This window comes from Fundulus heteroclitus, chromosome 14 (genome assembly GCF_011125445.2).
Source record: "Fundulus heteroclitus isolate FHET01 chromosome 14, MU-UCD_Fhet_4.1, whole genome shotgun sequence".
Lineage (NCBI taxonomy): Eukaryota > Metazoa > Chordata > Actinopteri > Cyprinodontiformes > Fundulidae > Fundulus > Fundulus heteroclitus.
This window is the reverse complement of record NC_046374.1, coordinates 1-25,310: the sequence shown is the minus strand read 5'-3', so window position 1 is coordinate 25,310 and position 25,310 is coordinate 1. Positions and strand designations below refer to the sequence as shown.

At 39.5% G+C, this 25,310-nt stretch overlaps 1 protein-coding gene across 1 annotated transcript; it reads left to right on the top strand.

The window, feature by feature from the left end:
- Nucleotides 1-385: 385 nt before the first annotated feature.
- On the top strand, nucleotides 386-21,533 carry LOC118565592 (calsequestrin-1-like; the record flags this gene model as incomplete). Its single annotated transcript, XM_036145967.1, is given in 3 exon segments — nucleotides 386-788; nucleotides 18,450-18,482; nucleotides 21,440-21,533. Coding segments are annotated over 3 exon segments (364 nt in total), but the record flags the coding sequence as incomplete, so codon positions are not given.
- Between the last annotated feature and the right edge of the window lie 3,777 nt (nucleotides 21,534-25,310).

Here is a 25,310-nt window from a genome sequence, read left to right as displayed (position 1 = left end):
ACTTTGGGACTAAGTTTCTATCCGTCTATCATTGCACAGGCCTTAGTTTGTTCTTCTGTAAAACCTAATCTGGCAATGACGTCTTGTTTGTTTCTTCTAGCTCTCATTTTCTGTTTATCAGCTCCTTCAGCACTTCAACAAACGGAACTGATATGCTAGTCTTCATACACCCAACAGTGACATGGTGCCTTCTCATCTGAACAGCTTCAAACAGGTGGCTCTGATGCCCCCTCCTACATTACCATGTAATGTTTCTGACCTCCACTCTCAAGTCCGCCCACCCTTAGCCCTAGTTTTCTGGCAGCTCCATGGCCTGTGGACATAGAGCTGCCAGTCGGGACAACCCAATGGCCAGTGATGTCAGCAAACCACGTGATGCTCTTTTTATAAAGACGGTATCAATGTCAGACCTTCTCTTCTTCAGCTATTGGGGACAGAAAGCAGACGTACTCTCCCATTAGGGGACAGTATAAACCGATTTAAGCGCATTCTTGTCCCCTTAATACCCTTATTTAAAAAGTGTTGAGTAATTTGCGTTGCTAAAACTTGCCATGAAGTGGGGCTGGGTGTTTTTGGGGCTATTCCTCCCTTTGGGGACTCTGTCTTTCGGGGAGAAGGGCTTGGAGATCCCCGAGTATGACGGCAAAGACCGCGTCCACACCCTGACTGCCAAGAACTACAAGTCCATCATGAAGACGTACGACGTGATGGTGATCTACTACCACAAAAATGTGGATGGGAATCGAAGTGCCACGAAGCAGCTTCAGATAGAGGAGCTGGCTTTGGAGGTGGGTCTCTGCTAAAGCTTGAGAGCAAATCAATCCATGACGTGTTGATTGGAATGGCCAAGAGGGGAGGAGGGACATTTGGGGATGGTTTCAAAGGGGGGATTTGGCATCAGATTGCACTTCCTGGATCAGTTGTGGCATTTTGGAACTTTTAACAAAGATCAGAAGAAAGTGTTAACGAATAATGAAAATGTCAGCTTTTTGATCTATGGCTTGGTACACCTAAGGTTAGATTGAAACTGTTTAAAAACCCAGCAAAGAGCAGATCTACACATGAAAACCTTACAATTGAGGAAGCATATTCTTTCATCCATCCATCCATTGTCTATAGCTACTCTGTGCAGGGTGGGGGGGGGGGGGGGGGGGGGTTGGATTGGGTTGGCCTGGTGCCTATCTCCAGTAGTCATTGGCGAGGGGCATGGTACACCCTGGACAGGTTGCCAGTACTTTACAGTTCATATGCAACATTATTGTTGTTGGCCTGGGCATTCTGCCAATGAGGAATTAGTTTGGAGACCGGACAGACAGGAGAATTATGGAACAAGGTTTATACAAAGATATAATGTAAAGAACTGTGTCATTTTCACCCATTGAGCATTTTTAGGTGAAATTATATTCAAGGAATATCTGAAAGGTTCCTAGACATCTGGGCTGAATTTGACATGTATTAGACTTAAAACTGAAAGCGTACAATATATAAAACGCGTTTTACACATTTAGTAGAAGTCTGAATGCTGGGCACAACTGACTTGTGCAAAACCTTTCAATTACTAACTGAACTATTTATCAGCATATCATCCTACACACAAATGATTTATACATCCTCACTGTGTATTAACCATGCTTTCATTATTGTTGAGATAACATTCTTATTTTTTGTATAATACAAATTAAACTACAATCCTTGTCTACCTCTGCAACATTCTGGCAGCTCTGCATCATCTCTCGTTTACGAGGTGCTGGTTGGAAGTTACTTTTCATGCTGAACAAGTGATATTTTTCTTTTATGGAAACAAAACTAAACTTTGCCTCCGGTAATATCAAGGAAGCACTTTAAGTAAGTGGTCAGTGTTAACTTGGATGTTTAACTACACTTTCCAATTGAATAGTCATCATTACAATACATATATGTAAATATCATATTTTCCTCCTTTCTTAAAAACTTTCTCATACGGTTTTAAACAAAAAGCTAATTAAGATGTTTTGATTCTCTGTGTTTTTAGACAGTATTTGAATCAAATTCCCTAACTTGTATGCTGCCTCCTTTATTCTGTCACCTCCAAATTTAGTGCTTCAAATGTCACATAATTAGTTTTTTTTTCTAAAAATGAATGCAACTGCTTAATGAAGGCCTTGGTTATTTGTTAGAGAATGTTAGTGAGCTTAGAGACCAAACAACACTAGGAACACAAGAAAGAGAGATGCCCTGAAATTAAAAGCAGGGTTAGGTTATAAAACAGTATCCCAAACTTTGAACATCTCACATGGTGAGAAATAAGAAAAAGTTTGAGTTAAAGGTGACATATCATGCAAAATCCATTTTTTGTAGCCCTTACATTTTCTTGTGTATTTGCAGAAAACTTTAGTCTGTCCAGGAGCTGCATAAATATCTTTACGTTGTTTTTGGGTCGTATTTTTAAGCCATTCAGTTTTCTCTATTCTCTATTTTTTTTCTTTTCAACAATTGCATCACAGTATTTGGTCATGGACTACTGGCTTACCAATTTTGCAAATCAGCCACTTTCATTTCTCGGAGTGATTTTGTAGTCCAAGCTGAAAATACTAAAGCTACAAGTGTATAAGTGAAAATGTTCGGTTGTTGGGTGTATTTACCCACACCATTCATTACACCAACAAAAGGTTGAGAGGTATCCATACTTTTACAAGGTCCTAAATGTGCTAATCATAAGTGATAGATGATAAACTGTCTTTCAGTGTCCTGGCAAAAATTCTCAGTAATCTCGGACATGGTAAATCCAAAACAAACAAAAAAACAAACAAACAGTTGGACATCAAGAATCTTTCTTGTTATTATGTAACCATAATGAGTTTCAGTTCAGTACTTGTAGGTGAAAACGTTTTGCTGTTCATCCGACGGGCTTTCTCAGTTCAAAGCTAATGACGGAGAAGTTTCAAGCTTTTAGGGTGCTTCAGATGTGCTTTTCTGCAGATCTCAAGTATCACGCTGAGTGGACTCCCCTAACAACGGGGCGTTGTTAGTGCCGTTGTTAGCCTGGTTCACTGAGAAACGTTTGGTCCCATGCATGAAGGTGTGAATGGTCTGAAACTGAATGGGCATCAGGCTGAATGATGGACTGTGTGTTTCTGAAAGCTGTAATTCGAGGCCTCCTCCTCTGTTTAGAGATGGTTTTCTTATTTCTGCCAATGATTCGCTTTCCATTCATATTCTTCCTCAGAGTAACTTCCAGGCAATCCAGTATGTTAGTGAGAGCGGCGCAGTCTACAATAGAAAATTGGAATTAGGCATGTAAAATAGGCTTTCCTCAGTGCTTTGGTGCCTTTCACCCAGATACTTATCCGTGTAATAACTCCAGAGCTGCTGCTTAGTAGTCGACAGAACTAGAGCACAAGTCTTGTAGATTCTGAACAATGTTCTTTGATGAATAACTCCAAAGAGCTCTTTTATCACACAGCCAGAAATGATGCACCTGGGCCCAGCAGCCAGCCAGTATTCCAGTTTAGCCCAGCAACCTGCTGCCTTTTCAGAGCGGCAGTGTCTTCTTACATCAGCGCCGTGTAGCTTACAGCAGGCCCCCGTAAGTCACCTCTGTAAATAGCCTGAGACAGTCCTGCACGCTGAGCCAGAGGCTAAAAGCTCTCGTGAGGCAGAGCGAAAGTTCAGGGCCATATTTTACACGGACCATCGCACCTTTCCCCTAAACCAGCCGGAGCACAAACACTGCTCTGCTGCTGTGATGAACCACAGTATCCTGTGGGAGGGGGCCAAAGTCCCAGGCTTTTTACAGTTACTCACTCAATGCTGTTGGATCTGATCAATTTTCCAGCAGAGCAGAGAGAGAGAGAGAGAGAGAGAGAGAGAGAGAGAGAGAGAGAGAGAGAGAGAGAGAGAGAGAGAGAGAGAGGGATTACTGTACTTTTGCTCTTTCTGACTGCCTGCCAGCTGTGGCTATTTATCCAGTCAGAGGAGACTCCTAAAATAGCTGATCTTTGACACCTATGAATATGGAATTATAAATAATTAAATTGCTGAGCTCAGGGACACATTTGTGTTTTAATTTAATTTCCCTTTTGGGATTAATAAAGTATTTTTTAATTGAATTGAATTGCAGAGTAATAATAATAATAACTATTATTATTATTATCATTATTATTATTATTATTATTATTATTATTATTATTTTATTATTATTATTATTATTATTATTATTATTATTATTATTATTATTATTATCCATGAGAGATTATCAGGTTATTACAGTATTTCACATCATGCTGTAAACTGCCTGCTTACTGTCTTTTTGTAACACCAGAGCAAACAAAGAACCTGATATTCACGGCAGACACGCTGTTGCCTTTTTAGAGGTTTATTTCTAAAATGAGCAAGCCCCGGTGCAGGCAACACACTGACGGCTCTAGGCAGGGGAACACGGGCAACTCTGGCGCTCTGTAGCAGATCTGGGCAGAACCCGGGGCGTGGTGGCTGACAGGAATCTAAAGCTAGGCCAGGTTCGGTGCCGATGCGAATCCAGGACTACGTCCAGAAACTATGAAGCCAAATGAGGTATCCGACACAGGCAGGACGACATGAGAAAATCCAAGGAAGAAGAAGCAGGTTCGGTAATTGGGCAGCAGTCAAGGATGAACGGCAAGGGAATCATGGATGTGCAAAGTCTGAACAGCGATTGCTTAAAGTAATATCTTAATTTCACCAACACGTTGTGTATGCAAAATGAAATTGCTGTGTTTTGTTTTTGTGTAATCTTTAGTGCACAAAAAGTTAAATATGTTCCGTTTTTGTGTCACTTTGTTATGAGATTAGTAAAATTGGAGTATTGGTAAAAATGAATAAAATAAACTTTAAAAGTGCTATGTGTAATGTAAATGACCAAGGAATACAACAATGTATAATTTATCTTCATCAAATTGAACAGTAATATGTTTATCATTGGGGCTCTGTTTATACCTTAATAGGGCAACGTATCCTGGGAGATACAACTCATAAAATCCGAAATATTCAATATATATAAATTTTTAATGTGGAAATATTTCACTTAGGGCCTAAAGAGATAAGTCATACAATTTAATTATTTTTTGCAACTTATTTTCCACTCCTGCCTGTTTAAGGGTTAAATGAAGTGAAAGAGATGTGACCATTACCGGGGTGTATTTTATACAATGTATTACATTATATGGTGTCATACTGAAACCCCCCCCCCCCCCTTTTTTTAAATGCAGCCATTTTTCAGGGTTTCATGTGTTTTTTTTAGTTTCAGGGCTAGTTCAAAAAACAGCGCAAAACAACGACATACTGCTCTGGTGAAAACGTTGCACCGCTGTGTGTTCGGGAAATCTCAGTTCAAAGGATCCTCCTACTTGGTCAGGTCTAATCTTCTGTTGTCAGCTGAGAGACGCGGGGATAGGTCAGACTGCCACTGCGCTAACCATTATTTAAAGTGACCACTGAAGCCCTCGCTCTTTCCACAGCACAATAAATGATATGCTCACATTTAAATGATAGAGGAGGGTAATGACTGAGGAAGACAAAGAGCCAGACTACTACAGCATCCTGCGTTAAAAAAGGTCCATGATGTTAGGCAGTTTTATTCTTGAATAACATCCCACTATAAGGGTGTGTAGGGGTTCAAGACACGGTTTTTCTTTTTGTTTCATTTGCTTCTCGTTGTTAAAATCAACACGAAAGCTACTTTTTCTCTGAAAAAAATAATCATCTTATTCATCTTTCACAGTAAAAGTAAAGCCAGTCAGCTTTTTTTCCCAATCTCTCAGTTATTTTCAATTGTGCCTGATCTGTGCTCACTAATACTTTTAGCCAATCCTTTAGCCATTGTTTTTTTTTTTTTTTTTTTTTTTGCTTTATTATTTTTTTATTTGAGCTATGTACAAAGATTCCTAAATAGCAACTTGATTGTGAAAAAGCAAAAAGGGAAGCTCTTCCTAAAAAGGTCAGTTTCATGTTTCTTTTCAGTAGCACAACTCACAGCTTTCAGCTTGCTTTTGTTCTCCAATTAACACCTTGAAGGAAGCTGTAAATTGAGAATCTATTTATTTGATTACTTTAGTTCGCAGTTCTCTGCTGGCAGTCAACAAAGGTGTTCAGTCCTCTCTAATTTCTTCCATATTGCACCCCCTCCCAATTGTTTTGGATTTGAGGATTAGTTGTAAAGCTTAAGCCTTATTAATAAAAGGCTTACAGCTACACTTTGCCATTAAATGTCAAATCCCAACAGGGATCGCCTCTGTGATTGCATATTCCTTTAATCACTTCCAGCTAAAAACGTCTGCTTACAAAAACAAACGTTTTATCTGCCACAGGAAAGGTTCTGTAGACCGACAGGCATCCTTGATAAGGGAAAAGTGTCACATATATAATCCAGTAGAAGATCAGGTATACATTCCCCCTTAAAGCTGTCATGATATGGAAATTCACTGAAGATGTGAAACTTCACAGGATCTCAGTCGAAATTATCGGTATTGTCCCTTTAAGTTTAAATGCTTTTTTACTGTAGTTTTTCTGTAATACAGTAACTGTGCTGGCCCGGCTGGTGACCCACTGAGGATGAACCTTCTCATGCGAGACACTGCAGAATCAGGATGCTGCTGGAGATGGATGTATTTTTATTACAGCCTCATAATTTACCATCAGACTTTGATGTTTGGACATTATGTTGGAGCTGTTGCCATGCGTGACCCACAGCCTAACATTTGACTAAACTCCCCAACGCCACCCCTCCAATGGACCAACTCAGTGTAACTTGCATCTTTATTCCCTGCACAAGCAATATGATGGCAAGATAACACCCCCTAGTCAGGTCAACCGTTGGCTTGACCAATAAACCAGTTCCCATATTCACAAAGATTCTCAGAGTCCTCTCAGAGAGCTCCTATCTTAGCCAAATTCCTACCAAGGGTCTTAGTTTAAAAGGGATGCTGATGCTACTGAGATTAAGATATTTATCTCAGTGAGGAGGTGTGGTTGACCCTGTTGCTTGGTGTGATGCTCTCTTTTAAGCAGTGATTGGTTGATAGTAGTTGATAGTAAGAAAAAAATAAAATAAACACGCTCTTAGTGATCAAAGGAGAGAGATTAACTGATAAATTCAGTGCTAAGGTTTCCTGCCGAGGTCTGAGCGCCAAAGTCATAAAATAATTGTATCAATAAAATTCTTCTAATTGTGAGTTTTTCAGGTTGAAATGATGATGAAATTTAACAAAATTAATTGTCACACGTCATCAAAATGTTTTTTTAACACCCTCATCATTATTTAGATTTGCATATTTATTTTTACTCGCCAGTCATTTTACTACTTTATCTACTTAATATGTTTGATATTAATGCGGACTCACCTGTCAGATTATTAATGGGATGGCCGACCTGTGTAAAGCGTCTGTATTTGGCAAAACAACAGCATCACGCAAGCAAACATCATGAAGATTTAGGCGACTGACAATATCATGCAATGCAGAAAATATGTTATTGCCTCATTTATATATAGTCTTTGTAAATTTCTCCACTGTATTCATGATTATTCAGTATTTTTCCCATTATTTATTTTTCCTCAACAAAAATTACGTTACTAGAGCCGCACCTTAGACCCGTCGGGCCCATCCATCCATTTTCTAACACGCCTATCCCTATTGGGGTCGCGAGGGGTTGCTGTGGGAGGAAGCCGGAGTACCCGGAGAGAACCCACGCATGCACAGGGAAAACATGCAAACTCCATGCAGAAAGGTAGGGGTAGGATTCAAACCCAGGACCTTCTTATTTCATGGTGTGCTACCCACTGCTCCACTGTGCAGCACCCGTCGTGCTACTGAAACTGATTAATTTCCCTCTATGGGGATGATTTTTAATTTCCACCACTGTTTAGGTGGTGGATCAGCCAATCATCCTCTCTGTTTCCACCATCTTCCTGCTTCAGACACTCTTACACTCACTTAAAGTCCTCTTCACTACTCCTAATGTTTTTTCCCACTTTAGGAGCTCTTTTAATGCCTAAGATGCTTTGTGAATAACTTTTATCTTACCAAGGTTGAATTCTAAGAAAAATCTTTTTCCTAAAGTGACATCACTTCCAATTACTTTTAGTCTTAGGATTCTTTGTGAATTTAAGCACCGGATGATCCAAATCGATTCAGCGTTAAAGGCTCACTATTGTCCACTAACCCACTCCCACTGGTGGATATCGGCATACAGTCCAGATTTTTGTAACCATGCTTTGGGCAAAGGCAATGTCAATAAAACTCTTCCTCATAAGATGGCCCCAATTATACAATAGTAGCAAATCTACAAGCTAAGTCCCAGGTAGGAAATTAAAATAAATTAAGCTTGTGTAAAACTGTGCATTCTCTGGCCAATTTATTTGGTACAGCATGCTAGTAGTGGATTGGACCCACATTAGCCTTTAGAATAGCCCTAATTTTCCATATCATTGATTTAACAAGGTGTCAGACACATTTAGAGATTATGGCCTATAGTGACATTTTAGTGGTATGTAGTTGGTACTGATTTATTTGTTTTTGACTTGTGTTGGAATGTCTTGCTTCACCACATTGCAAATATGTTCTTTTGGATTGACATTTGGTGGCTGAGAACAGTTAAGAAACTTTTCTGTGGGAGTTTTTGTTCTGTAGTGGTTCATCTTGTATGGAGTTTCTTCACATACCCCTAAAACATGACTTACCACAGAATCTTATTGGAATTATTAAAGTATTTTTTATTTGACTGAAACCAGTTTGAGATGATCTGAAGTTTGTGACATGGTCCAGTATTCCTCTTGAAGTCGCCATCAAAAAATGGGTACACTGTGGTCAGAAAGGGCCCAGAGTGACAAGCAACAGCGCTCATGTAGGTGGTGGCCTTCAAGCAATGCTCGATTAGTACCACGAGGGCCAAAGGGAGCAGATAGAATATCCACAACACCAGTTCATCACCAACCTAAACTGTCGGAATAAGGCAGGATGGATCCATGGTTTCATGTTTCCACCAAATTCTGACACTATCAGATGAGCAGATTTAACGTTTTCTCAATCTGTTGTCCAGTTTTTTTTTATGTTTTTTTTTTCAGTTTCTAGTAAACTGAAGCATTAGTTTCTGTTTATTAGCCAAAACGACTGCTACATGGTACGGTCCTCTGCTGCTGTAGCCCAAGCAAGTATGGAGGGGACCTTGAGACTAGTGTGTGAGCACATTTGAACAACTGATCATAATTAGTTGTAAAAAAATAAATACATTTTTATTTCAGTTAAAGGAAGAGTGCGATTTTTCCGGAAGTATCCCAAGTCCCGTTTTGAATAACTGTGCAAGACTGTCTTACCTGTTAGTGTGAAAAAGTCCCCCAAATCCACTCTGGTCTTATCACTGTCTACTGAGTCCTTCCTCCTTTTCTCATAAACTTGTACGCGGTTTGCTTCTTGTGACTCTCCGCCAAAGTATATGGCAGCGGAGCTACAATGAACGGCTAACACAGAAGCTAACCACCAAGCTAACCAGATACATAAACACTAGAAGTGCGCAGCTAGCAAGCAGAAAGTAACAAGGAATGTTAGTGGGCATGTGGGACAAGCAATAGATAAGGCGATTACCCTGGAACTCGAGGGGGGGGGGGTTGCAGAAGCAAAACTCCCACATACATTGACTTTTTTTAACCTCTTTTTTCTGAGCACATAATATATTTACTAGTTTCAGGATGGAAGGACCATTTTACCTACTATAACAAAAAGTGTCTCTTAACAGGATTACCAGGATATAGCTTTAATGTTCCAGTTTATAACTGGAACATTAATTGCATATCAAGATACTGCTGTAGATGGCTGCTCATACATATTAACTTATGTAAAATATATATATAGATGTTTAACTTTCATTTCTTTAGTTCCTAATGATTTATAGATGATCCAACTATGGTCTCCTCGATGCTTTCTTTTCTTTCCCTCGGCAAGTGCTTTAATGGTTCCCTCTCGTCTGTCTCATCTGTATCACAGAATATCTTCATATCATTTATTAATGAGAGAAAAATGTCAAGGAAATGGGGGGGATCAGAGTGCGCCATGAAAAATTCAAATGTGAATCTCTTGACTTTGAAACCCAGATGTACCATTTTTCTCCACCCAGTGTTGGGTCTGAATAAAGATAGCACTGACGTTGCTTTACGTCACAAGACCCTAAATAAACCCAGGCTGTTTCAGCCATTTAGATTTATACTAATTATTTAGCTTTGGATTGGCCAGGTCAGATTTTTTCAGCATTGAAAATTGACAGGTCCTTACATGCTGGTCTTTATCTTGCAAGATTTAATATTTGTTCTGATCAAATAATCAAGAAGTACTTACAAAGTTTAGAAATAACTTTTTAAGTACAACAGCAAGTTTTTGTAGGAAATAGTGAGCATACAAAAATTGAAGAGTAGTTTCCTTATGTCAATATCAAGATATTAGGTAATGTCAATAATTAATGGCTGGACTAGTGATGGTGACATTTCATTGCATGCTAGGAATGCAGCTAAGTGACTAAGAGAATTAGTCAAAAAGTTCAGAGATCCTTTACCTTACACAAACAAGGAAACAGATAGAGAAAGATTGCCAAGATCAGTTTGAAGTTAAATTTAAAGTTAAAACAACAGTGACTATACTGGATGTGGCAGAAAGTGGAAGTTATCGACAACTGGTTTCTCAGGAATCTGGTGATTCCTGAGAAACGTGACCGCAGGTGACAAAAGACCAAGACTTTGTAACATTAGCCACGGAGGTTTCAATGTCCCTAGTGAGTTACTTTAATGCTAATGTGATCCATGTCTGAACTCCAAAACCTAAACGGCTGCTAACAAGTCAGCTTCATTTTACTCTAAACTATATAAAGAAGCCCAGAAGGTTTTGGGATTCTATTCTGTCGAGCAATGAATAAAAACTTGGACTTTTCAGGCCTGCTGATCAGCATGAAGGAGGAAAATGAAGCAGATGCACAAAGGAACACCATAGAACACTACAGTGGTGTGTGTGGTGGTCAGCTCCGGGGCTGCTGTGCTTCTCTCTGGCACCCGAAAGCTGTGGCATATGGAGCCGGTGAACTCACTGAAGTACCAGAAAAAACTACGATCCGATCTCACGAGGAAGCTGATGCTGTTGGTAGATCATTCAAGCCTCAGCACTTGTTTTCAGATGATATTGCCGTGGACATCACGGAGAGCCGACTTAGAGTCCACCAAATCCCACCATGAAATGCACAAATCTTTATTTATTTAATATACATAGATTTGCCCACCGGGCAAATCGGCTGCACCGGCTACACTAAGTACTGAAGATACTTGTCATGAAGAGGTTGAATAGTATTAAGGCTTCAGGAAGTCATTGAAAGCGGCATCATGTGTTTACTTTGGAGAAAGCATCTAGTGGATTTCCTTAAATTACACTTCTATGATTGGTTTGTTGCATTCAGCTGCTTGTTTGTATATTTTGCCAGTAAACCTAATTTGCAGTGGAGATTGGATAATTTTGTATGCAACTTCAGTCAGCCCACGTAGTCTTCAAAATGAACTGACATTATATGAAACATGACCAATATTGACATGATATATCTTGTAAAAATCTGTAAGAAATTGGCTTTTTTTCCTATATTGATATTTGATCAAGAAAAATCAGGAATAAAGAACACCCCCTCCCCTTTTTTATTTGTAAAGAGGAAGTCAGTTGGCTGCACTGGCCAAACACACTTCCTGAGATGCCCGTGCGTGCCAAATATTCTCATAACAAGTTCTGAAAGTCAGGTTTTTACAGCACCAGTGGCTCATTTTATGTACAGTGGGCTGACAGGAAAGGAGGAGAGACATGTAGCAAAGGACCACAGGTCAGAGTTGAATCGCAACGTGTAACAGACTCAGTCTTCTCAGCAGGGGGCGATAGCTCTCACAGCTTTTGCGAAGAAGCTGTTTCTGAGTCCAAGGCTAAGCCGTAGCAAATGTATATTTTCGTTTAACAGTGAGAAAATGTCGTTGACTGTACTCAATCTGATCAATTAGTGAAAGGAGACAAATGTGTTTAAGAGTGTCACCGTCATTAATCGCATCTGGTTTGGTTTGGTTTGTTTGCCTCTCTTTGGATGATTACTCAGAAAGTTAACGTTCAACACTACCAACAGAAATTGCACAGTCTGGCATTTCACCTTTGATATATGTTTAAGACCGGACCTGCAGGAGGATTTTCTTCACCCGGTGTGTGATTGCTCTTGTTTTCTTAGTCGTTACTGTGATGTTCCAGCCATGAGTGAAGATGTTCCCATTTAAACCCTTAATATCCCCATTTTCTCGGTACATCCAGCAGCCGACTGACGTCTAAATTATTCTGTGGACGTAGGGACTCACAGGTCTCCTCTCCGTGCTGTTCTGGCACGTCTCCCATCAATTGCCTTACTCAAAAAAACACGGCTTGTTTTGACCGCCTGCATGCTTGGCAGATTCAGCAGGGGTTCCAAGTTTAGAAGGTAAGATCTGCTATGTGACATGTGAGTAATTTGACTGATTCCTGCTCATGTCACTCGCACACTTTTATGTCTGTACAACGAAGATGGCCAAGGGTTATGTTATTGTGCAATATAAAAAAAATACAAGTAAAGCTGGGTAATCATCTCTAAAGCCATCTCAGAATTAGTTTTTATCTCTGTGCAACACCGTACAGAAGTAGTGATCTACATGGGCGCCATTGAGTGTTTTATACGCTGTTACAGCTGAATCTTTCATGAACACTCCAGTGCAATGTTATGTAACAGCTCAGCGTGGAAGGCTGTGATGTTTTAAAGCAGCCATTTACTAATTCACCGACTGACTGTGGAGGAAATGCACACTGAACTTGTGACTTCACACAGATCCCAGGACACATGCTTACAAAGGCAACATTCCCTTTGAGAAAACAATGAATGCTACCTTATTTCTTTAAAGATTCAGTTGTAAATCACATACAAATTATTCAGTTTTTTTCCATTTGCATGATGCAGACAGGGTCCATCCATCCATCCATCCATCCATCCATCCATCCATCCATCCATCCATCCATCCATCCATCCATCCATCCATCCATCCAATTATTGCAACTTAAGGTGCCATTTAAGACCTGTGCCTCTGCTAGAAGGTGAACCTTTGTCTAACTCGTGAGCAGCCTCAGACAGGTTTTCTCCTGGGCACTTTTTTTTCTGAAGAAACGGATAAACACATCTTTATGCTGCCACCACCATGTTTCCCTCTGGGCGTGTGTTCTATTCTTCACATTAAAGCCAAAACTTCATCAAACATCTGTTCTCAGACATTCTCCAACAAACCTCTAAGGACTTCATCTGACTTAATACTGGGATTAGATTACCAAAAGGTGGAGTCTATTCACTAATTGGGTAACTCCTGATGGCAGGTGTTTGAAGTAGATTATAATAAGGCGTATCAGTGTTGTAGGTTTTTTTTTCTTTTCCTTTTTTTCCTCTTTTTTTCTCTCTTTTTTCCCCTTTTCCCCCCCTTTTTGTCTTTTTTTCTTTTCTTTTCTTTTTTTTCCTTTTCTTTTTTTCCCCTTTTTTTTCCCCTTTTTTTTTCTCTTGTTGTAGTGTTGTAGTTTTTTTAAATGATTGAAAACATGCATAATTTTCTTTTCAGTTCAGAATTATGCAATACTTTATGTTGGTCTATGTCGAAAATCCAATTAGAATACTTTGTAAAAAAAATTGTGAGGGTTATGAATGCTTTGGCAAGACACTGCGGGTCAGAATTGCTACCTTGTTGGCGTCATCATATTTGAATTACTTAAACTAAATGTCGTGTACACTGCCAGTCAGCTGCCAGTCAGTTTGGACTCGCCTTTGTCATTCAGTGGATTTTCCATGTTTTCATGGTTTTCTATATTGCAGAAACATGGTGAAGACATCATAACTAGGACTGTGATTGATAAAATATTTTTTTTATCAAACACAAAGTTGTGAAATAACATCTTGTATATTTTTAATAATTTGGGATTTAAAATGTTGAAAATGCATTCAGGAACTTTCCTGTCCCTGAATGCTTCAACTTTGGGCTCCTATAAAAAGGATGACAACAGCTGGCTCTTTCCCTGCAACTTGTATAAAAGCTTTAGCCGGCTGAGTTTGTGTCCCTTGGGTCATCCCTGAGTGCCTTACATCACAGGGTGACGCACACACCCCGATGTGTGAATCATCAACTTCTTTCTGAAGAATCAATCTAGTGAACCATGGGTGGAACGAAGGTAAAAAGTCTGACTTAGACCCGTTTAGATTGCAGGAGAGAACCAACAGCAAAACAAGCAGCTTGTTTTTGACATTTACTGACAAAACAAGCTGTGTGCTGCAGCTGGTGACCATGCTTTATTGGCTGTGTGAAATGCTGGGTGTCGGTTTGCACCCAGACAGAATTTAGTAGAAAAGGACAAAAAAGAAAAGTAGTCTTCGGACTAAACTTTGTGAAAATATGTCAGAAATGCATAAATGATAAATGGGCATCTACTGGTGTTTAGAGGTCACAAGCAGCTCAGTGCTACTCAGGTAAAGGTTCGGCTTTCTGGTGAACTTCTTTTGTAGCTTTCTATTAGCTCTGGATAAGAAAAAGCTGTCGAAGGGAGTTTTTATAAGCCGCTGAGCTGGTGTCGGTCAAGCTGCAGATTCTGAGCTTTTTTGATGAACAGCAAGAAAATCAACCTTGTGTCTAAACTGAAATTGTTAAAGGAGCAACTCGTACAGCAAAACTATTCAGAGATAGTGTAAGTCTAACTTAAATGATGTTTCACTTAACAGTTTATCTAAAACAGTCAAAGGCATTCCTAAACAAGTGTGTTTTTAATCTTGATTTTAAAGAACTCAGGCTTTCAGCACTTTTACAGTTTTCTGAAAGTTTGTTCCAGATAAGCGGAGCATAGGAACTAAATGCTGCTTCTCCTTGTTTAGTTCTGGTTCTAGGTATGCAGAGCAGGCTGGAGCCAGAAGACCTTAGTGGTCTGGAGGGTTGATACACTGATAACAAGTCTGTGATGTATTTAGATGCTAAGCCATTTAGGGATTTATAGACTAACAGAAGTATTTTAAAGTCTATTCTCTGAGATACAGGGAGCCAGTGTAAGGACTTTAGAACTGGGGTGATGTGCTCTACTTTCTTAGTCTTGGTGAGGACGCGGGCAGCAGCGTTCTGGATCAGCTGCAGCTGTCTGATCCACTTTTTAGGCAGACCTGTGAAAAAAATCATTGCAGTAATCAATTTGACTAAAAATAAACCTAGATTAGTTTTTCCAGATCCTGTTTTGTAGTCATTTAATCCTGGAAATGTTAAAGTTAAAGGGTCATTCTCTATACTCATAAAAGATGCTGCAGTTTTAGGATCAACCCAGTTAAGATTTCTGAGTGGGATTGTCTGGAATTGGTCGCTTTTAAAAAAGGCAACTCCGATTTCAATATTGTTTTCATCAGCATGCTGTTTGCAGCCAATGTGGCTCATGCCAAGCCAAACCTTAGCAACCAGCATGTCAGCAAATGTGCATCAAGTCAGCAGTGGACAGTTACTGTGGTGTATGCTGCCAAAAAATGCAAAGACCACCTTGGTTGTCATTTGGCCCTGCAGCCAAGTGCAACAAGAAGCCCAGGCACATTTCTCACAGCTCACCATGACGCTCACAACTCTCCTCCTGCTCACCTGACATTTTGGCAGTAGGACGCCTTTGGGAAACAGTGCCAAGTGATTACTCTGCTGACCTATAACTTGACTCCACACTTCTGGATGGATCCAGTGATTGCAGTGGACTGTGTGAGGAACTGAAGAGCAGAGCAATAGGATAGAGCAGGGGTCACCAACCTTTTGGAAACCAAGGGGTACTTCATTGGTGTTGTGTCATACGAAGGGCTACCAGTACTGACCTTTGCACTAGAATAGTCAGAGTTCACCTTAACTTTATGTGAAATAAATACATTTTTCATTCTTTCTTTTAGACATTGTTATTTTTAAGGCTTAATAAATGCAAATGTGAATAAACAGGAAGAGTAAAGGAATAAAATAAAGTCTAAGGTGCAGCTCACTGGTGGATTGTGCTTTTTTTAGAACAGGCTTGTGGGCACCACGTGTGGTCCTCGGTACTACTTGGTGCCCGCAGGCACCATGTTGGTGACCCCTGGGATAGAGGGTTAGGAAAATCAAACATTTAAGAGAAGAAGAGATTGTTGGAATTTATAAAGGATGACTCTAGGTATTGACGTTAAATTTTTCATGTCAAGTGTTGATTTTCACTCATCTGCCAAGCCTGCCCACACTGCAACCCCTCCCACTCCAACGTCTCAGTGTATTGGTGTATCAGCTTGCTTTGACGTTCCACAAAATCCTTTTTCATGTGCTATTTAATGCCTTTTTATTGTCGTTCATGTAGTTTCATATGAGGTTGTTGAGTTGTTGTTTTCTTACATTGAGGGAATCTGTTTGTTTCTTCTGTTTTGTGGAAACTGACTTGTGGCTGTGCTAATAAGAAATCTCTTTACTTTGTACAAATATTGGTAAGCGATGCTGATCAGACAGAATGATGACACGAATAAACATCAACTATAAGTATTTTCAAAATGTTAACATACAAATAAGACATTCGTAGAGGGAAGAATGCTACTATCAACCAAGATTTTAATTGAAATCATCAAGCACCAATTATGCCTTTCTGAAGTGTATTAGAACTGGAAAGGGGGTAACATTACAGAGTTCACACTTCAGTCTAGCAGTGAGACTTAAGCACTTTCTCCAAGCTGTAACACAGTGTGGTGGTTGTACAACATTAGCTTGTAAAACAGGAAACTTCTGATAGTTGCACAGACACTAACGGTTACACCCTTGCTAGAGCCTGAGTATGTGCATATGTAGAGAAAACACTCTAAATACAGTGTTGGGAAAATAAGTATTTAACCCTTTCAAATAATTTTTTAAATGTATTTTTTCAGTTAAAACTGGGAAAATAGCTGTTCAAACCAACCTTGCTCTATATGAAAAAGGAGCTACCCGCCTTGCTAAATCAGAAATTAACTGCAGTTAATCGCCTGTGGTATGTAAATAACAAGCAGTTACTTATATGGAACCTGTCTGACAACATGCTAGTAGATCGCAAAAGTAACACATAATTGCAGATTAGAAACAAATTAATTCACATCAAGCAGTCATTGACCAGTTTCTTAGGCTGTGGTTCTCCAGTGAACCACAGAGAGAACTGTTATCCATATCTGGAGAAAACCTTATAAAATGACTCAGAGACCCCTCTGACCGCTCACCAACTACAGCATTGTAGTTTAGGTAAGTGTTTACGTGTTGACAATAATAAATAAAAAACAGCATGGGACAGTCCCATGTTCAAAACCACTTCTGACCAAAATTAAGGCAAAGGACTAGCTTCATATTTGCCAAAAACAATCTGGATTCTCGGCGTGACTTTTGGGAAAATGTTCTGTGAATACTGACCTCATGCCTACAGTCAAACACTGTGTGGGTAGCATGATAGGCTTTTTGCTACTCCAGGAGCTGGATGACTCGCATAAGTTCATTGAACCACGAAATCTGCTCTTTTGCAGAAAATCCTGGAAGAGAATGTTTGGTCATCAGGTTGAGACCTTAAGCTCAAACATAGTGTTATTCAAGAGAGCTATGAGCAAACGTTCACCAACAAGTTTACCTCTGACTCGCTGAAAAACAAAATAGAGGTTTTGGGGTGGCCTGGTCAAAGTCTAGACTTAAATCTCATTGTGATAGAGTTGCATGACATTTAGGTGTTTTTGCAAATTTGACATTGTTGCAAATGCTTGATGGCAGTTGTTGCTGCCAAGACAGTCACAACCAGCTATTAGGTTTAGAGAGCAATTACTTCTCACATAGAATTGGTTTGGATAACTTGTTTTCCCTAATAAAGGAAATCATAATTTTGAATCTACATTTTGTATTTACTATGGCTATATTTGTGTGATTTAAAAGGTGTTAAAAAAAAATCTAAAACTGTAGAAATGTTTAAGGGAGAGACTACATTTCCCAGCACTGTATGCTCATGAACACACCTGACTTCGTGAAAAAAGTCACACATGCAGTCATTAAATACATAATTCAATTCAATTTATTTTATATAGCGCCAATTCATGAAACATGTCATCTCAAGGCACTTTACAAAGTCAAATTCATTCAAATTATACAGATTGGTTATTATAATGCACAAAGACAACTCTTGTTTCTCACCCAATTTATTTGGAAAGCTTTAGGCAGTTCCAGCTTGCTAGACTGCAGATATATATCTGTAGATGAGTTCCACGTGTTGGTGATCTGTGGTGGAAAGCCCATCAGTCATTTTCATGATTGAGTGTGGTCTTGTTTTTTTATTTTCACTGAAGATGTCCATTTGTTACAATCATGGAGGCTGTGTTCACTGTGCGTTGCGCTAAAGTGTTACTTCTTCTTGCAGTTGATCACAAGTGAAGCAGCAATAATCTTTCAGGTACGTCAAGGTTTGTCGTTTGTGTCGAGTGTTTCAGAGCTGGGCTGTGACACATGGATTCTCCTGCTGTTGCAGAACCGTCTAACTGTTTCACTTCTTCCACTCCTTGACTGCAGTTTAGTTTAAAAGGAAATGAAATGAAGTAACAACCAACAACACATACCAGTGGAGACTGAAATGCTTTCAAAGTCCAGTAGCAGCAGCAGCAGCAGCAGCAGCTTGGGCTGTGCAAGTTTAACGTCAGATTTGTGAGAAAAGATCAAAGTAAGAACACCTTATGTGATAAAGCACCCATCTAACGTATTTATCAGTTTCTAACATGTCCATCCATCCTTTCATTCTTGCCATGTAACAATCACCATAATCATAAAGGGAAACTTCACCCAAATCAAGAAAAAAACAGAACCTTAACACCAAGAAAAATAGTTTTAATAAAAGTAAACTGCCTTAAAAAACATAGAATGCAGTGTGATGTGAGATTTTCTTGATGTTTCTTATTTTATTATCATAAATGGCAAAGTATTCTACTTAACATAGTTAATAGTCTTTGGTTTTCGTTTTTGCTTTGATTCATTATTTGCCTCCATCTTATGTCTTTTAAATGTCACTTTATTTGCAAAGCCTTAGTTTGCTGACTACCTAATTTAGTGTAGATCAATATGTATCCTTTGTTCCTGGCCAGATCATTGTCTTGACCCTTTTCCCCTGCTCCTTTGTTTACTAATGCAGATCTTCATGGATCATTATTGTAGTTTTGTGCAGGTTAGGAATTATTTGCAACTGCAGATCTCCCAGTTGTTTCATGTCCAGCTTTTTATTCTGTATCACCTCTCAAATTTTCAAAAACTCTGTCAGTTTGGTAGTAAGCCACATTAATGCTCAAATCATTCTTCAAATATCCTTACTTAGATACCTTTGATAGCAAATTTACGTAGCTATTGTCCTTAAGGGTTTACCTTTAAAATCTTCTATTTAATTAAATATCTGCTGTGTTTCTGAGAGTTACCAAAAATAATTTCAAAACATAATAATGCATGTGGGTACTGTCATGGCTACAGACCATGACAGTATCCCCTTCCATAGGATGCATTCAAACATCCCTGATAAAAGTCCACAAAGATGGGTCTGTGGAAATGTCTCAAGGGTGAACTGAACCAAAAGGAAAACAGACTAAAAGGAAGTGGAGTCTTATAAGGTACCTCCTAGTTCAGTAGGTGGACAGAAGAGGTCAGGCAGTTGTCCTGGCTCCACATATTGGCATTAGGTGAGCACTTCACAATAACTGGTGTGCGAGACAACCAATAGATAAAATGATACCCATAGAACTCGAAGCTAAAAAAAGGGCATCCACTATACCTTTAAGCAGTGGCCAGGCAAAACATTTTTAGGTTGAGGCCCTTGGGGCAAGGTAAATAGAACATCCATAAAGAAGAATCAGGCAGATGGTGGAAAGTACAGGAAGCACTACTGAGTGAAATTAGGTTGCAAATAACTAGGGAATCAAGTTTTCCAGTGACAACAACTTCAACAACAAGACTGCGGTGCTTCTGGGTTTAGCCCGGTATGACAAAACCCTCTAGCAATGTGTATGATTGCAGGTCTTCAAATATTTGGCTAAGCAGCAGATGAAACACAAGCAGTATCCTGCAGGACATGACCAAAGTGTGATCTTTGTCTAGGACTGAAAAAGCCAGGGAATTTGCTTTGTGGCAAATGTTTGCCATTTCAATGACAGGCTTGGTGTCAGTTTACTCCAAAGCTGGCAAGATGTCAGCAGACTCAGGGACATTGTCATACTCATCAGTTGACCCTGGAACTGACTTAGGCAGAGGCTCTGCAGTCTCAGAAAAGAAGCAAACATGTTGTCTGTAGACTATAAAGTAGCAGAAAGCTTTGTCTACAGACATGTTGTCTGTAGACTATAAAGTAGCAGAAAGCTTTGCAGACTCCAGGACCTGGACTGCAGTTACCTGAAAACCCCATTAACTGAGCAGCTGTACAATCTGCAGAAGCCTGGCTCTAAGGTTGAATTGTGCCTGAACATTCCAGACCATGTGCACTTTTGTTAAAAGAGAAAGTAGTGGCTGATATATAAACAGGTGAAACACAATTTATCTAAAAACTCACAAGGTTTCCTGACAAGGATGTACTTAATGTGTCGATTAAACACAAATAAATAACTTTTTTTTCTGATTTGGGAGAACTTAACCTCTAACTTTAAAGGATATCTTGAAAAAAAATAGCAGGACTCTCATTGAATCATGGTGATAATTCATCTCAATCTATTCAACAACTACGGATCTGTACCAAAAGAATGGATGACTTTGAATGACCAAAATAATGTCTTTAGAGATAATCTGCAGAGTGACATAAGGCATACCGAAACACTATAAATAATCTGCAGATATTTGCGCTTTTGCTTTTGGGCAATTTGTGGCTTACGTTGTGAATCCATTTTGCAATGCTGCTTTGCAAGGTGTTACAATGCTTTGGATATGATATGATTCCTGAAATTGTAGAGGGCAAGTACAATTTTATATCCTGCAAGACTTAAGAAGCACGTGAAACAGTGATATAACAAACTATGTGAATTGAAAGAGTGTGCTGTACAGTAAATATATGTATGTGTATGCATGTGGGCAGGATTGCCTTTGGAGGGGTGTGCGCGCCTCTTCTTTCCAACACACCTGTTGCGGCGTCTCTTGCCGTCAACATAGTTGGCTCATGTTCTGCCTGTCTCGTTCTTCTGGAGGTTCTGTTGTCTCCCATGTTGTCTATGAATTCCTGTCAGGTGTTGGCTTTGGTTTAACTTAGATTTAGAATGTACAAGGCGGCAATTCAGTCGGTGGAATTCACGGGGATAGATTCAGTACTCGTGGCATTGGTTGCCTCCGCCATTTTCTCTGAATTTTGTCCAATCTCTCCCACCTCTTTTGTGACATTATCCCTTTGTCTAGCTTGCGGCCCAAGTTCTGGATGAGTTCGACGATGAGGACATCGGATTTGGCCTGGTGGATGAAAAGAAGGCCTCTGCTGTTGCCAAGAAGCTAGGTAAGGTTTTTAGAAATACTGCTGCTAGAAATATATATGCCTGAACATATGATGTGTTCAAAGGTTCCTTGATAAATATTTAAACCCCTTTAACATTTTAAGTTAATTAATAATTCAAGGTATTTTAATGTGGAATTTTTGGAAGATACCAACACAATTGGTGCACAGCTATTAAGTGAACATACATACATAGGTACGTATGTAGGTATGTCAAGTTTCCCTTAGATTCTCCAGCTTTTTCCCAAACTTGAAAGGCCTAGCCTTTCAGTTCAGTTTCTTCATTTGTCTTTTCTTTTGATTCAGACAAAGCTCACAACTATGTAAGCAGGTTGATAACCTACAAAGATAAAATAGACATGAGTTAACAGAAATTACAATGAAATCACTTGAATGTTTTACATTTTCAATCAGCTTTTAAAACTTAGCTGTAAATTAAATCAACAAACAATAAACTGCATATTGCAAGCAATGCATACCACCATGTCCATAATCTCAAACATTTGAGACATATTGTCAAACAAACATATAATCTGCCTTGGTTTTACTGCACAAAATATGAATCATGTAAATTATATTTTACTGTCCATTTAAATCCACAAATGTACTCATCATCTCCTACCAGTGGTGTCTTTTGTCGTAGCTTGGAATCCTTCTGTGAAGCCCAGGTGACCAAGGTTATTTCTAGATTAGGTTTTTGGCTTGAGGAGGGAGATAGCCAAGGATCGCTTGATATTATGTTAAAAGCACTCCAGGTGGGTGGACATTAGAAACTGTCAAACTTGCCCTTCCTGGTTTAACTTGACAGTGTGTGTATTGTTTTCAAAAAAATCTTAAAATGTGGCATGCATTTATATTCAGTCCCACCTCAGCCACGTATTATGTCATTAAGCCATTTGAAAACAAGAGTTGGCTCTGACCTAAAGCATTCCATTGTTGATCTGGCTTCTACCAGGAATATTCTGTATTTAGCCCAATCCATCATCCTATCAACTTTAACTAGCTTCACTGCTCCTACTGAAGTAAAGCATCCAATATCATGCTGCCCCCAGGTTTGGTTTTGGGAATTATGTGTTCAGGTCGTTTTTCAGCACACATGGCATTTTGCAATATTGGCCAAAAGGTTTTCATGTTCAACTCATCTGACCAGAAGACGTGGCTTGAGGCAAACTGCAGAGGGGACTTCTTACGGCTTTCTTTCAATGGGATAACTGTTTTGCTACTCACCCATAAGGGACAGATTTCTGAAGAACACATCTTATATAGTTGTTCTGTCAATAGATTCCCCAAACAAAGGTGTGGATCTCTGCAGCACCTCCAGAGTTATCATAGACCTCTTGGGTGCTTCTCTGATTAATGCTCTTCTTTCTTCTTTCTTAGTTTGGAGGCATGGCCATGTTTTGGTAGGTTTGCATTTGTTTCATATCATCTATGTTCAGATGATGCACTGAACTGAGCTCTGTGAGATGTTCAAAACTCTGCTGTGTTCATTGGTCTTAATGGTGTTGTTTGTTCGGTGGATGTTCTCGAGCAAACCTCTAAGGCCTTAAAAGAACAACTGGATTTATACTGAGAATAAATTACACATCGTATGTAGAGTTTTATTGTTGCCTTTCTTGAATGCAAGGAGAGACTAGGTAGTTTATGGACCGAGAGTGACCTCAAGTGTTTAGCCATAATATGACACTCTCTGACTCTGGCTACTGTAAATGTGACCCAAAGCTTAAAAAATAAAAGCCTAATTGAGTGAGGAAATTTACAAACATGCATACAAGTTGCAGATAAATCACACATATTTTCTATTCCTCATCAAGGTCCTGGTATATTCCTGGTTGGATATATAATCTCTCTTTGCAGCTGACCTCATTTAAATTATTTGGTTTCCTCGACATAGACATACTGTAGACATAGCCCTAGTGCATGTACCGTAGATATGGTGCTTGCAGATCAGTGCAGTGAGGAATGTTCTGATCTTTATATTGGAGAAATTAAACAAACTTCTCTGCACACGCATGGCTCAACACAGAAGAGCTATCTCCTAAGGACAAGAGTCAGCTGTCCACCTGCACCTCAAGGATAAAGGACACTCTTGGAGACCACAATTTTCACATTTTGGACAGAGACAAACAGATGGTTTGAGAGAGGGGGTGAAGGAAGCCATTTAGGGTAAATCAGAATCAGAAATGCTTTAATAATGCCAGAGGGAAATTACAGTTCCAGTACAACCGTCCATCACATACATCACAAACATTTCGGGGGAACGATTTGACTGAGGCCTTGTTGCCAAGGACCCCGCCTGACACGGTTTTCATAGGGCGCTGCCTTTAACTCTGTGCAAAGATAGGAGCCACATTTGGGGAGGGAGAGGAAAAAAAGGCATATTTCACACTTTATCCTTTTCCAGGATACAGTTTGAGATATCAAAAAAACCACCGCACGAGAAAAGCACATTAAACGAGACAACATTTATGCAGGGGATTTACATTGGAGACTTGTCGCATGTAAGTTCATGTAGTTTTGTGGGCGTCAGTTGTGTCTGTGTGTGTGTGTGTGTGTGTGTGTGTGTGTGTGTGTGTGTGTGAGTGAGTGAATGTTGTGTTTGTCCATGACAATGTCCAGAGGGTCATTGTCCATGATATGATGGAAAGTTTATCAACAGGTGCCACAGTTCTGAACGCATCCACAGATGTCTGCGGGGGAGGAGGGAGCGAGGGGAGTAGTTCTGGGCCCTCTCGCCATAACATCCAGGGGAGTTTTTGATAAGGGAAAGCCTAATCCAAATACACTATTTCTTACGAGAACAAGCTGCACCAACTTTTCCGTCTGCTTTAAAGTCCTTCGTTGCTGGCTCCACATCACAAATCCAATAATAAAAATTTGTTAGGCTTTTTTCCGCGTTTCGCAACAGATTTCTCACATCTATCCTCTGAGTTCAACCACCAAAGCCAGTCTGCGTTCCATCACATCTAGCTTACGGCTCATCTTGACTATAACTGCAACAAACAATCCTGCTGGGTTTGGATGAATATATGGGAAAGCCTCTCATTGCTGATGTAAAGCATAGTGGAGGATATGTGATGCTGCAGATCTGTTTCCTCTTTACATAGCATCTGTAATTCTTATTAGGGTGCATAGCAGCATGAGGTCTTCAAAATACCAGGAGATTTTTTTTATAAAAATTGGTGGTTCTGCTGAAAGAAAGCTTGAAAGAGGGCTCTCATTAGAACTTTTTAAAGGAAAAATGATCAGAAACACGGCAAAATTAAGAGAGAAAAGGTCTTAAAAAACAAATTGATAATTCTTCTATTACAATCGAAGTTTCCTGACCTAAATCCTAAAGCAAAGCTTTGGTGTGAGCTGTAGAGAGAGGGCATACAATAGAAATTAATAGAGGCGGAGGGAGGATCTGATTGAGTGTACTTAACAAAACTGCCTATTGGAAGCTTTTGGAATGAATCCTTTTCTAAGTCTTGTAAATGAATGTTAAAACGTTATTTATGTCTAAAAGACTTTTAAAACGCAATCTTTCTCACCAGGTCGGATTAGAGTTTGATGAGATGCGAGAGCATCTATATCTTTGCAGGACAATGAGATTAATTGAGTATGATGGAGAGCTCGCTGCAGACACCATTGTTGAGTTCCTATATGATGTGAGTAACATTAGTGGAATAAATCAAGAAGTGCAGGTAATCATGCAATTATAAAGGTACATGCGATAAGTGCACCTGTTGTCAGTCTATTCTAGTAGCAGGGGTGAGTGAATGTTATGATTAATGTATA